We start from the raw sequence: 14,403 nt of genomic DNA, 5'->3' as shown, positions 1-14,403 counted from the left end.
CTAGCTCCTTCAACACTAAGACCAATTTTGGTCAAGTGGTTTTTAAAGAGGAGGGGGAATATTTTACTTTGGAAAAAGAGAGGAAAATGCTGCTTCTTTAATTAATCCCCCTCTGTCCCGCCAATTAAGACCCAAACTCCCATCTCAAGTATTACATAACATTTTAATATTGTCCTCCTTGTCTTTACCTTTCTTAGTTGTTCCAAAGGATGAAAAATGTTGATTAAAAAAACCACTGGGACAGTGGTAGGATAGAATTAGACCCCTGAAACTTGACAATCCCTATCCCCACAATACCACCAAATAGGAGGTTTTCTATATTACCTACAAGTAGAGGAGACCCTGTTACATGGCATGAAGCTCTCCCTGAAACAGTATTATTAATTGTCTAATGTAGTCAACCAACTATTCAAATCTCAAATCAGGGCAGATCTAGTTATAGAATATTTATAGACTAAATGCATGCTATGTGCAGAACTGAAATTTACAACACATGTGGAGACTTTCTATTATACTCCTTTTGAAGGTATTAATTTGTGTTGAGTTGAACTGTAAACTAGAGAATCATTCTATATTAGGCAGTATAATTAAAATTGCTCAAGATCAACTCCCAAAAACACTACATCAGAGGTTTCTGAAATATCATGGAACTGTAAAGGTCTTTTGAGTCACTTCTTTCATATTGCTGGTCTTATTACTGGATGTTGCAAAGTCTGCCATTGTTTCTGACCATTAAGGACTATAGAATGATGGCTACACAATTCACTGACATAACTCCAGCAGTGACACCTTAAAGAGAAATAATCAGAAACATATATTTACTATTAAACATAAATGCCATTACCACCATCTGCAAAGCCAGTTGCAGTGATAATAGGTAGAGCCACCATAATTAGTCCACTGCTGCTCCAAACATACTTCATCAAGAACTGCTCTATCATGATGTACCACAAACGTTTGGATAAAATGAGGTTCATCTGATTTGCTAAAGCTTTGTAACTTTTCTGGAGTTGCTTCATTTCTACCTATGGAGAGAAAAAGAGATAAGAATTAACCTAGTATGAACTATAAAAATAAATAATGTATGTTTGAGGACTTTCTTTAAAGATAATTACATATTATTTTGTTTTACTTAGTATACTATTACCTGTGATTCTAACAACCAATAAATACAGATTAATGTCAGAATTAGTCATTATTTAGTTGTAATCACATCTGTATTATTTTTTAAATGTCTGATATTCAGTAAATATAATGTTAAATATAAATATATACAAGTGATTTATACTTATGTTTTCAAATTTATATGTATAAGATGTTAAAATTAAATGATATTCCATAAGACATGAATAAACAGAAACTTATCCATTTTGATTGCAGCAAAAATATCTGAAAATAAACACATGACATGTATATGTGTAATTAGACTCCACTTTTGAACTAACTCAATTTACTAGGTTTTGTCTTAAATGCAAGAAGCCTACAGCATGCTATAATTTATATCACTGAGCTCAGTGATTCAAGAATGACATAAATATTATTACTACAACATATTAAGCCAATTTTCAAGTGGGAATAGAAGTCCTAAATTTGCTTTAAATTTTCTTCTTCAGATTGGTACTACTATAAAATTTCTTTTTTTGTTGTTATTGATGATGTTTCGAAATTAAATAATTCTGCCTTTTAATTATAATACCATTTCAACTTTAGAATAACTTACTATTTCATTTGCCAAGTCATTTGTATTAACATTTCAGATGCATCACCTTAAAAAGTCTTTAATGTACTGCAAGTTTATGTAATCAGGTTAACTATTTAAGGGACCTGCTTAATGTTGAAAATCTTTAATATTTAAAAATAACATTCTGGAACTCCTTTTTTCCTCTTCATCTCTAATCTTAGCTTTTCCCTCTAACCTAGACAAAATTTCATTTCACTACCTTTTTTTATTTGTGTCAAAATATGGTACTGAACATTAAGAGTAGTGGAAATGCCATTTGTAAGCCACTCTCCTGCACTTCTTAGAACCGAGGAACTCCATCATGGACCAGGCATGCAAAACTGTCACACCTGTCTTTCATATGAAAGCACTTTTTTTTCTCTTGATAAACAAACAAACAAACAATACCATCCTAAATTTTCCATCTCAGTGGAAGTATGTTTACTTAGTTTCTAAACATATATTTTCTTCAATGTTCTAGGACCATCTACTTAGGATTTCAGTTTTAAGAAAATGCTTTAGAGATAATTCTGAGCATATTTGGATAACTGAGACTAAGTAGACTTTTTTAGAATGCTGAAAATGTTATTTCCATGAAACTTTAGAAAAGTTTGCACTCTACCTATAATTCTTTAACAGCTTGTGATTAAAAAGGGTAATGAAGCATATATTTTAATACAGGTTTGAATGTCATAAGAATCTAAAACCCTAAAGAAGTGGGTCCATCAACAGTACAACAGATGGTATCTAGCACTGCAGTGGCAGCTTGAACAGTCTCACATTTCACCCGTCACCTTAATTTCTTTCTTACCTTATGTCCTCTGTAGAAGGCAATTTCTTCAACATTGGCTATAATTCTGGAGTGCACATACCGCAAATAGCCTTTCCTATGAGCTTCTTCAGCCACCAATTTACCAAATTTGGGAGAGCAGGCTTTTAACACTTTAGCAGTGGCATATACCACAAGCCCTGCTAAAAGGGTGGGCCCAATTGGGCTTGCTCCTCTGGATGTAGCAGTCTTGATGAGTGTATAGGAAGTCAGGATTACATCTAAAATAGGTTTGGTCAGATTGGAATACAAGTGAGCCACAGACTGAGAGAACATCATAATATCTTCAGTAAGAGACTGGTCAGGGTTTGCCAGTCTCCCATCCATATTGATCACCTTATAATAAGTCTGATTTGTAAAATAGGTTTCATAAGCATAGTTGACTAGGCGAGTTCTGAAGGCCAAGGCCAATTTGCCCTCTAGGTACCTTATTGCACTGTTGACAAAGGTGGCAGGGATGGCAATCATAAGCCACTTGATTAATTTGATGATGAAAGTCCGAGGCTTCTTTTCCACAATGCTTTTCACGATTTTTCCATCCAAACCAGCTACATAGATAGACAGAAATGTTCTTGAGATTAGAGCTACCGAGTGGAGGCAGAGCCATCCTGTCTCAGTGGTCACAAGTTTTGGGAAGAGAATTTTCCGAAGTTCTAGTAGCTGTTTGAAAAAATCTGCATTCACTCCAGGAGAAGGTTTTTTACAAGTGGCCTCGGTGCAATGCAGTATTTCTCTATTCTCTGCAGCCGGGTAAGCTTCTTTTTTCTTCCAGTGGCCAGATTGCTTTAAACGCTTGCCAATGATGGGACAGAGGGTTTTCAGAGCATATGCTGCAGCCACCACGCAGGCAGCCCTTTTAGCAGTCCTCGATCTGGTCCATTTCACTCGATCAGCTGCTGCATTTAGCATATGTATCATTTTCCCAGTTACCCAAACCGGCTTCAGAAAGAATTGGTTTTAAAAGATCATGCTCCCCGGGAATCCCAAGCAAATGTTTCAGAAAGTTCTATAGCGTTCCATACTCTGCAGCGTTTCTCCTCTTCTGTTTTTTGTTTTTATTTTTTAAGATTTTGTTCTGTGACATGCAGCACAGCTCAGACTCCACTGCGTCTACTGGGGATGATTCCCTCAGAAGCTCAAGCTGCACCAAGCAGCCCCAAGCTCCTCCCTCTCAGGCCCCTCATTGGCTGTAGGGGCGACGGGACCCCTGGAATCCTCGCTGCTTTCCTTTGAACCTTGAAAATGAAGAGAGAGCAAAACGAATTACATCCTTAAACAGTTCAGAGAGTTAAATGTCTATTTTTGGAGAGGTCGAATCAGGGCAGCTGCTGGCGACAAAACCTGCCCTAGCGACTGAGCATGCTCAGCGTCACTTAGAAACCCACAGAAGTTTCAGAAAATACATCACTTCTCTAAGGTTTTAGCAGATACCACAGAGGAAGAGCAAAAAGAAAGGGAGATTTCTAAGAGCTAAAAAACGAATAAGGGAGGAGGAACTGGGGAGATGAGGGAAGAGGGACAAGAGGATCAACATATAATGAAAAGGGTATGGAATGAATCTGAAAGGGAGAGAGATGAAAGTGACAAATGGGAGGGGCACTGGAAAAAAACAAAGTATCAAGTACTTGGATCTGTTTTTCTGCACTCCTCCCTCCCCCATTAAATTTTTTTTCCGTCTCTGTAATTTCACATGAAGTCCCAGAATCTATCAGACAAGTTGAGCCTATTTTTTTGTAAATAAATAGGAGATAAGTCTTCTGTATAATAGAAAATAATTCTTTGCTATGCGTCCATTCCAAAGTTTACTTGTCCTTATAATGAAAATCTTCCAACCCCTTAATTGCTATTTTTAGCAATAGAGATCTGATGCATTGGTAATTATTTACAAGGTGACTATTAAATAAATGAGAGCAGTGTTTCACTTCTAGCACCCCCTTATGTCTTTTAGAGTTGTTACTTAGAGGTATGTTACTTTATAATCAAAAGTTACATACATCACACATTTCTAGTCAGTTGGAAGCCTGGGAAGATATGCATTAAACTAGAACAGAGGTTGGCAAATTACAACCCAAACATTGGGCCACATTTGTCCCAACACCTATTTTTATATAGCCCATGAGCTAAGAATAGTTTTTATATTTAAAAAATGGCTGAAAATATATCAAAAGGAGAATAATATTTTGTGACATGTGAAAATTATATGAAATTTTTATTTCAGGGTCCATAAATGAAGTTTTATTGGAACATAGCCATACCCACTTATTTACTTATTGTTTTTCAAGCCACGCCCATTTATTTACTTCTTGGCTTTCAAGCCACAGTGGCAGAACTGGGTAAATGAAATAGAGCCCAAAGTATTCATTATCTGGCCCTCAAGAGAAGTTTGTCAAACCCTGTGCTAGAATATAAAACTTGCCTCAGTGTTGTGATCTTCATTATTCAGTTTATGGTGAATAAAGAACTACCCTCACTTTTATTAGTAACCATATTCTTAAACTTTCCAAACTCCTCCTTTTCCAGGTACCTATATGAGTTCCAAGAATCATCACAGATCTCTTTTCATTTGTTTGCATTCAATTCAGCAGATTTACTAATACATGAGTAGCAAATTCATGCAAGATTCTTTATAGCTGGCCATATTAGCACAGTAATCTATCATTCCATTAAGACTTTCTAAGGCTGTACATAGAGATCATAGTGTCATAGTAGTTATTTTCAAAAAAATTTTTGTTCCTAATCTCATGCTTTTCATGTGTCAAAATAAGGCTGCCTTACATTTATAAATTTTAATTCTTTATGTCACATCTCCTGACTATGATAGGACATGTGGAGGGTCAGGATAAACTTAACTGGGGGTGGTAGGAGGATGTTCAGCTGGCAGAACATGATACACAGAGGGATGCATGGGTCAGAAAGCAGCTGGCAGTCAAGAGAAGTGGCCTGCATCACTGGCATAGGACAACAAGATCAGGGGAGGAGCAGGGCAGTGGGAAATCTAGAAGCAAAGAAAATTAGAGACCTAAATATGCAGGCCTAAATATGTAGGCAGGTCAGTTTACCAACTGGTAATGAAGCTGGGGTACAGGAAAAAGCTTTTAAAGCCTGGAGTGAAAACCTTGTTAGACTGAGGAACTGGGTATAAAGAAAATGATCAAGAAGAGAAATTTGGTTGCCAGAAATGTGGTACAAGGAAGGTTGAAGTCCAGTTACTAGAACTAGGGAAAAGGTCAATATAAGATTTAACTTGTTGTTAAGCCACTAAAGTACAGGCTTAACTATCACCACTTAAATTCCACACCCACCCTTTATCCCACCCTGCCCCCAAGGGCCAGGATTGATTTGAGCATCTGAGACTAGGCTCAAGCCTTCAGGAAAGGCAGAGATGATAGAAAACCAGATAGGTAATTCCAGTTGGAAATATATGCCATTTAAATAAGAAACTATGAATGTCAAAGTACTTCTTTCATTTTTTTATACTGGCATGATGCAATTAAAGCGACGATAATGTTAATTTAATTTGAGTTCCAAACTAGAGAAAAGGGAGGTGGAAAAAAGAAAATCACTGCTTACTATAGTAAACATAGTTCAGTCTAATTTCCACTCAAGCTTGTCAAGTTTACATGTTTTTATATGGGGAAGTATTACAATTTTCTTCAGAGGGGAGAAATAATCTTAGACAAAGATATTGAAAGTAAATAAAAATTAAAAATAAGCAATAATTATTAAATTACTCTGTTCTCAAGTGAGATACTCTCAATGTCCGTGTCAAAGTGGATACTACCAATGTCCATGGAAGAGCAGGATTAAATACATTTTATATATGTTAGAGAACATATACACATATTTACATATATTAGGAAAACTATATGATTTATAAACTGTAAAATGTAAGTAATTTTTTATAATAAAGAGATCTACATATATAGGTATGTAAATAAAAATATATATCATGTAGATAATATATGCTTGTGTGTTTAGATAGTAAATCACCAGAAAGTAAATAATTTTTAGTAATAAAGATAAATTAAGGTTTAGGAATTTTGGATGGATTTCCTTTTCAACAAATGCTAAATATTTTATCAGTGCTGTATTTCTTTCTTGAACAGTTTCCTGACCCAAGAGGTTACCTAATTGCCCTCTGGCCCTAAAACAGCTCAGTCTTTGACTCTTATTATCTATCAGTCATGCTAGCCTTATTCATGTGAGGCATAACATTGATGATGAGATCTTAAGTCAACATTTCAGCTGTTACAAATAACTACCTAATAACTAGTCTAATTTTTTAGTACTTCACTGAATTTTTGTTATAAAAATCAGTATTTATATGATTACACAAGATGTCTATCCTGGGACATAATCCTATTTTAGGTACTATTTCCTAATGACAACAGAAAACGTATTATATTTGAAATTATGAGATATTCCCCAGGTTAAAATGTGGAAAATAATCATGACAATTGGGAAAAAAAAGTATTTTGTGCATTTGTTTGGGATAAGAGATTCCTAGTTTCTAACCAAAATATCATAGAACACTTTGTAAGATAAATTTTTGTAAGGATATACAAACATAACACAGATATGAACAGCAAAACCCAATTTTTGTTTTGAGGGTTTTTTTCAGTAAGGAGTTTAAAGTCTTTGGGCCTTTACAGCTAAATTAAGTTTTGATGAAGGTCTCTCAAAAAATAACAAAATATACAGAATAATCAATTACTATGGTGCAATGTTTCTAATAGACAACTGTTTACTGAATATTAAAACTACAAGTGAAAGATTTTAAAGGATTTGGGGAAAGAGTGGTAAGTGGGAAAGGAAACATTATCTTTAGGATTATGGATCTATAACTTTGTCCTCTTTTTTTCTCCACCAAGTCTGGTCTTTGACCTGAATGAAAAGTCTGAAACCAATACAGAACTAAACAAAATTATGGTGCAGGTGGTTTGAAACACTAACCCTGTGGCCATAATCCGATATTCCATTTACTTAGGTTTCCCTTGCCTGAGCTGTTAAATCTGTGTTCTTCCTCCTTGAGGCGGGCTGACTGCTTCCCCAGAGCTCCGCTTGCGGCTCTGTCAGGATACGTTCTCCGCAGAAACCGCAGAGGCTGTCGGGAGGCCCGGAAGCAGCCTAACCCAGGCCGCAGAGCCTGTCGGGAAGCCCGGAAGCAGCCTACCCCAGGCCACAGAGGCTGTTGGGAGGCTGGGCCATACTCCCTGGAGCCGAAAAGGGGCCGTCTGAGGCCTAAGAACGTGTCGCTCATCCCAAGACGAAGAAGTCAGAGCAACAGCCTGTCGCGACCCCGGTGTCTTCTTGCTCCGAAGTTCTGAGGAGATGAATTGGGTCGGGGGATCCCGGTGAGTTGTGCTGCTGGAGCCTCAGACTGTAGCATTTGAGTCCCTGGACATTCATTCCCATAATGGCGCCTCTTCCGTTAGCCCTGGTGGGGAGTGCACAGACTTAGCTGGAAAGAACTTGTCAGGAGTGCGTCTTTCTTTCTTTCTTTCTTTTTTTTTTTTTTTTTTTTTTGCGGGCTTCTAACTGTTGTGGCCTCTCCCGTTTTAGAGCACAGGCTCTGAACGCGCAGGCTCAGAGGCCATGGCTCACAAGCCCAGCCGCTCCGCAGCATGTGGGATCCTCTCGGACAGGGGCACGAACCCGTGTCCCCTGCATCGGCAGGCGGACTCTCAACCACTGCGCCACCAGGGAAGCCCAGGAGTGCGTCTTTCAATCGTTATCTGAGATGGGAGATCCTAGCACCAAGTCTCTATTCCTAAACCAGAAGCAATCCAGCTTCTCCCCGCTGTGTTTCCAAAGGCTTCACGGGTGGGGCTACTTTCCATGCGGTTCTCTGCTCACCTTGTGTCCCGCGTACTCCTCTAATGAGGCCTCTGAGCACCTGAGCCGTTTTCTGCCTTCTTCCCGCCCTGCCCCTCTTTCTTGGGAGGGGTTTCTTTTAGGTCAATATATAATCGCGTGAATTTGCAAAGTATTATGGAAGAGGACATTCCTTGCAGCCCTTAAATACATTGATGGGGGGGGCACTATCAACCATAAAAATCCAATATAGGTCGTTTTAAAGTGAGCTAAAATAAATAGTTTTTACTTTAATAACTTACAGAGAATTTACAATCTACTTTGTATTTAGGAGTAATCACATAAAACTTCATGGGTTGACAATTTAGTTTTATATAACCTATTCATTACTATTGACCTTGAAGTCCACTAGAATGGAAATCATGTGGGCCTATAATTTCATTTGATCAAATTCCTTGATGAAAAAAATTGTTTTGATTGAAACTCTAAGCCATTAAATACAATTTTTTTCACAAGAAGACCCAGGAGAGTGGTATATGGTTAGAATATAACACATTTAAATTCTAACGAATTTGTAAGAGGAAAGACAATTTTTGTATTCACCAAATATTGTAACTGTGCCCAATAATTTTAGCAGGCACATTTATCCTGTTGAAGAATATGTTAGCATTTTATTTTAGAAATTCATCTTGATTATTCCTGGCTAGTGTTCTACCATCAAACTTCCACTTTGGAGAAAAGTGAAAATTCATTTACAGGCTTCACAAGATTTAGTTGATATATGATTATAATTTCATACAATTTGATTATAATATTTTCTAAAATGTGAATATTAAATGAGCTATGAAGTCATTTTACAATTGCTTAAGCATTTAATGTGTTACATTTTTTTGTGTGTGTGTGTGGCACGCAGGCCTCTCACTGCTGTGGCCTCTCCCACCGGGGAGCGCAGGCTCAGCGGCCATGGCTCACGGGCCCAGCCGCTCTGCGGCATGTGGGATCCTCCCGGACCGGGGCATGAACCCGTGTCCCCTGCATCGGCAGGCAGACTCTCAACCACTGCGCCACCAGGGAAGCCCTAATGTGTTACATTTTAAGCATGAAAATGTAAAAGTGCTATTCTTATTCTGTTATATATCTCAAACTTCTGGTTATTCAGGGAGTAATATTTTAGTTGCTATTGGGAGGATGTAAAAGCAGTAAACCACAGGTAATGTGTAGTCAAAGACTGTGTTTCTCAAAGTGAGGTAGTGCTGTACCTGGAGGTATTAGGTAGCAGGGGGCTTAAGAAACCACAGAAGAAACATGACACATCTCCTTGGAGCATCAGATCTCCTCGGAGATCAGAGAAAAATATATTTAAAAATTTAAACTAACATGGATACATTATAGAGCAAAATACAAAACTCCTGTGAAATTTTAAGATACAATATGTAATTTTAAATGAATTTTCTTGTGCGCGGTGGGGGTGCAGGGGGGTGAATGGGCTCCTTAGGGTCAAACTGCAGATTTGTAGTGAAAAGATGAGTACCTCCACTTTCTACTATAATAGTTGACAAGATTAGTTGATCATGGCATCTGATCATGAGACTCTAAAGGGCCTCAGAATCCCAGACAATGCTTAGTAATCACTAGCAGCTGATTGGAGCTACTATAGAATAGAAATTTTAATTCTTATCCCAGACCATCCTGGAGTACTTGTTTCTTTCCCTCTGATGTTAGGATGGTTTTGTGGTTGAAAATTTTGGGAACTGTTAGGAACTTAAAATATAGACAAGTGAAATAACTGGAGAACATTTACAGAGTCCCTTCAGAACAACTGCTCCCTTATAACATTCAACATTAAGTATTCAACAAGTATATTTTTACATGCCTACATGTTTAGGACATTGTTAAGCTGTATGGGGGGATTCAGAAGTGAAAAGATATAATTTTGGCCCACAAAAAGAATATATGGTAGAATGGTGAGATTAGAATTAGGTAAATGACTATAATACTAGATAAACAGCACTTAATGTATAACAATCACTGTTCTAAGTGCTTTTTGTATATTAGCTCATTTACTCTTAACAAGAACCCTATGAGGTATGTACAGATGTTATCCCCATTTTACTGATGGGGAAACCATTAACGTTAAGTGACTCACCCAAGGTCACCTAGCTAATCAGTGACAGAGTTAGGATTAGAGAACAATGTGCTTAACCACTACACAGTGCTATATAGAAACATGTGTATTGTAAAAGTGGTCTGTGGATAAATAAAGGGCTGCGGATATTTAGAGAATTGAGAAACAGGAAATTATGTTAAACCTTGAAGGATAGCAGAACAGACACCACAGAGAAGCAATGAAATACAGGTTCTTAAAAGTTGAAAAGGATGTGAGATAAATAATGGATCAAGTTGGAGACCTAATCTTTAGCAAGAGTTCTTAGAAGAGATGGATTGGGAGGGGAGGTATTAAAGAACTTGACAGGATTATTTTGCAGACAGTGTGGGGAGGGGGTCTGCATAAGGACAGGAAAACACTTAAGGGACTATACCTTTTTGTCAAGGGAATGAATGAAGCAGGCTCTAGCAAGTTTATGTTTTGGTCATAACAACTTGATTGTATACATTAAACTGAGGGAGAGTATTCTTGTATATTATAGGCACCTGATATATGTTAAGTTTAATTACAGAATCATCTAATAGGAGCATCTTTATAGTTGCAAAGGTCTTTACAGTTTTTCTTGGCATTTGACTTTTTGCTGCTCTTCAGTTCAGGGACTCTACCAGTTATACATAAAATGTCTTTTGTGAGGGAAAGGGCTAGCAAAGAAGTAAGCTTCCCTTATTTTCCTTTTTTAAATTACTTAACTTGGTTTGCCTTTAGTGTTATGGTTTGTGGACATCTTTGCAAGATGTCATAACATTTCACTTCAAACAAAGTCTCATTTAGGGTAAAGACATTTGATCTAAGCTGAAACTAATTTATACATCTCTGATAGCAGTTCCCAATCTACTGTCCCTGAAGCTTGCTAATCAGTGATAATGTCAGGTTTTTCAATTTAAGGACTGTTCTAAAATTATATTCCTCTTACTTTTTTTGATTTTAAAGTACCTCTCCCCCTTTAAGTCCTCTCTTGACAAAATTAAAATATCAGTAATTTGTCAGTCTTACCAATTAAAAAAATATTTTTATTTGGGAATCATTGACCTAGAACTCTAATTTTTGTTTTATACTTTTTACAAGTCATATTGGGCCAGAATATGCTATTCAGAATGAGATCGCCTTTTTATAACTTAGATTGAAGAATGTGACCAGTGTCATAAGAAAGACACAGATTAAAACCTTGTTTAAATTTAGGTGAGGTAGAGGTTTGCCTTTGTAAATGTAGGCCTAAAATGTTCACCTGTGCAAAACATTTGTTGAATGCTATGCACCAGGTGCTATGCCAGGTCGGGGTACAAAATAACCGAAATTTAGTCTCTTTCTGATAGATTTATAGTTTATCAGGGGGAGGGGGAATATGACATGCTATTAAGCTTGAAAATGTTTAAGGTCAGAGGCCAAACTATGTGGTTTAAAAAATAGATACTGTGAATAATAGTAGAACATAGGATAGTTTTAGATAGGGTTTGGCAAATCAGAAACAAGGATGAAAGAAAGTTCAGATGGAGAAAGACAAAGAAGAAAATAAACATTACATAACTAATTGGAGATAAGATTATATATTTAAATATTTTACAGTGTGTGTGGTATTTGCTTGACAGGTTGAAAGACAGACTGAGAAGTTGAAATTTGATCTGCTATTGAAGACTCATTCAAATTCAGAAGTAACGCAATGAAAGTGGTATTTTATGACTATTTGTGACGTTACTGGTGTGTAGGTTGGAATATAGCAAGGAAAGACTCCAAGATAGGAATACTAGTTACGATTCTGCTTGGGGGGGAAAAAAACAACTAATAGTATTTTTTCATTTTCCGATATGACTGTATATTCTCCAAATCAAATCAATACCAGTGCTAACTCCTTTTTAGGTACTGTGGGCTATGTGAATTTGGGTTAATTATTAAACCTCTGTACAGGGGCAGATCCAGGTTGTAAGGAGCCTTCTTTATGGAAAAAAGAATACAAAATTGTGACTATAAAATTATGTACAGGGCTTGGAAAGGGCATGCATATTCAGGTGAAGTGCCTTGAAGCTTAAGCTTTACAATAAATTGTCTTCACAGTAAATTAACCTCTGTCTCTATACATCTCTTTCTTCATCTGTTAAATGGGGATAATACTTAATTGTACAGTGAACATCATCTCAGTTGCTTGGGACAGTCATGGTTTATGCCTGTGGTCCTAGTGGCATGCCCAGTTCAGCTTTGGTCTTGGAGGTTTTTTGTTTTGTTTTGTTTTTATTTTTAATTGAAGTATAGTTAATTTACAATGTTGTGTTAGTTTCTGGTATACAGCAAAGTGATGATTTAGTTACACACATATATATACACACACATACATATTCTTTTTCATATTCTTTTCCATTGTGGTTTATTATAGGATACTGAATATAGTTCCCTGTGCTATACAGTAGGACCTTGCTGTTTATTTTATCAGCACTTGCTGATAAAATTAAGTGTGCTGGGACATGAGCAGCTTGGAGCAACTAACTTGCTGCATTGGGTGGGAAGTATTTAATGCTGCTATCCTTGATGGCCGCTTGTTGTACCAGCTAGTTGTACCATTGCATGCTAAGGTCGGAGAGATTTGTCCAGCCACCATGGCTGGGGTTGGGAAATTTTAGATCAGGTGTCAGTGAAATATCTATAAGGAATTGGGGACTTTCAGTCCTGTGATAGAACATACAAAGAGTAGTAGGACTGTTGCTGCTGTAGTGGTTTTGCCAACAATTATTTTCTTTTTTATATTTTTTGGTAATGCTTTTATAATCTTTTTTGCATCATGGAGCTCAAATAAAGAAAAATAAATACTTAATGATAAATTAAGTTCTGATATTTTGTTTTTCAGTTAAGTTGATGTGAATCTGTAACTTGTGTACAAGATGTGTGCCAACATTTATCATCTCTCATGGTTATGTCATTGACCACATGACAATCTGAAACTACAAACCTACTGAAAAGCAACAGGATTTACTTTCAGATATAGTAGTTATTTTAAGGTGGTTATAGCTGCAGACAGTAACTTGACACATGGAACTGAAGAACATTAAAGATAAGATTACTTCTGCAATAATAATATGAATACAAATTTGATGGATCATAGCATCATGGGTAAAACAGGGTTCTTACTAAATTATGTACCTGTGTAGCCAAGATATACCTGGAATTGGTTGTGGTTTACATATATTTCATAGTTGCATCCAAAGAGGCTTTATATTTTACCAAACAGAAGCTGCACTTGTCACAGTTTCAAACAATTTTATATATGCATAGTTAATGTAACTGAATTACAGTGTTTTTGAGACAATACTAATGTTGAATACAAAAAGAATACTTCGGCATGTCATTAAAAGCTTTCTCTCTTTGCTGCCTTTCCTTAATTGAATTTCATGAACATTTGAGTCCTTTAAGAATTACTTTATAATATAATCAGTCTGTTTGTCCTACATTGTTATTGAACATTTTTGTAAGCAAGTCCTCTAAATTTTGATGACATTTTGTTCAAACAGTTGGAAATTTTTATTCAAAGTGGTCCCTAATGGAGGGAAAAAACTTCAACTTTTGAAGGTTTTAGTGAATTATAATTATTGAAAATAATGTTTTTAAAACTTAATTGTGAATAGCCTGAAATATACATCTATGTTGGGGTATCATTCACATTCTAAAATCTCTTCCACTGTGTGACTCAAGAGATGGCGGCTCATGTTTATCATTACAGCCTGTAACTGTGAAACATTGTTTTCTGTGTGAAAATACTATAAGAATTCAGGCTCTTAAGAACTTACTTTTAATTAACCTCTGTATTCTGAGTATTAGATGGATTTCTGCCTATTGATTTGCCAAATTTTTTTCACAATACTTTACCTTTTGTAATTCATACATCTAAAA

General features: G+C 36.5%; 1 protein-coding gene across 5 annotated transcripts in view; it reads right to left on the bottom strand.

Annotated features, from left to right (window-relative positions):
* ABCD2 (ATP binding cassette subfamily D member 2) overlaps window positions 1-3,467 on the bottom strand; it is a gene marked incomplete at both ends in the record, with an annotated part of 79,921 nt that extends 76,454 nt beyond the window's left edge. For 3 of the 5 annotated variants that reach the window (XM_081249312.1, XM_081249314.1, XM_081249315.1), the window contains 2 exons: window positions 845-1,025; window positions 2,532-3,467. In XM_081249312.1, coding sequence (XP_081105438.1) covers window positions 845-1,025; window positions 2,532-3,467 — 1,117 coding nt within the window. The remainder of the gene's footprint in view (window positions 1-844; window positions 1,026-2,531) is intronic. The other 2 variants (XM_081249313.1, XM_081249316.1) reach the window with 2 other exon arrangements.
* Between the last annotated feature and the right edge of the window lie 10,936 nt (window positions 3,468-14,403).

This window comes from Mesoplodon bidens (assembly GCF_964165515.1).
Source record: "Mesoplodon bidens genome assembly, chromosome: 11".
Classification (NCBI taxonomy): Eukaryota; Metazoa; Chordata; class Mammalia; order Artiodactyla; family Ziphiidae; genus Mesoplodon; species Mesoplodon bidens.
The sequence above is the reverse complement of the archived record's forward strand: the minus strand, read 5'-3'. Positions and strand labels throughout refer to the sequence as shown.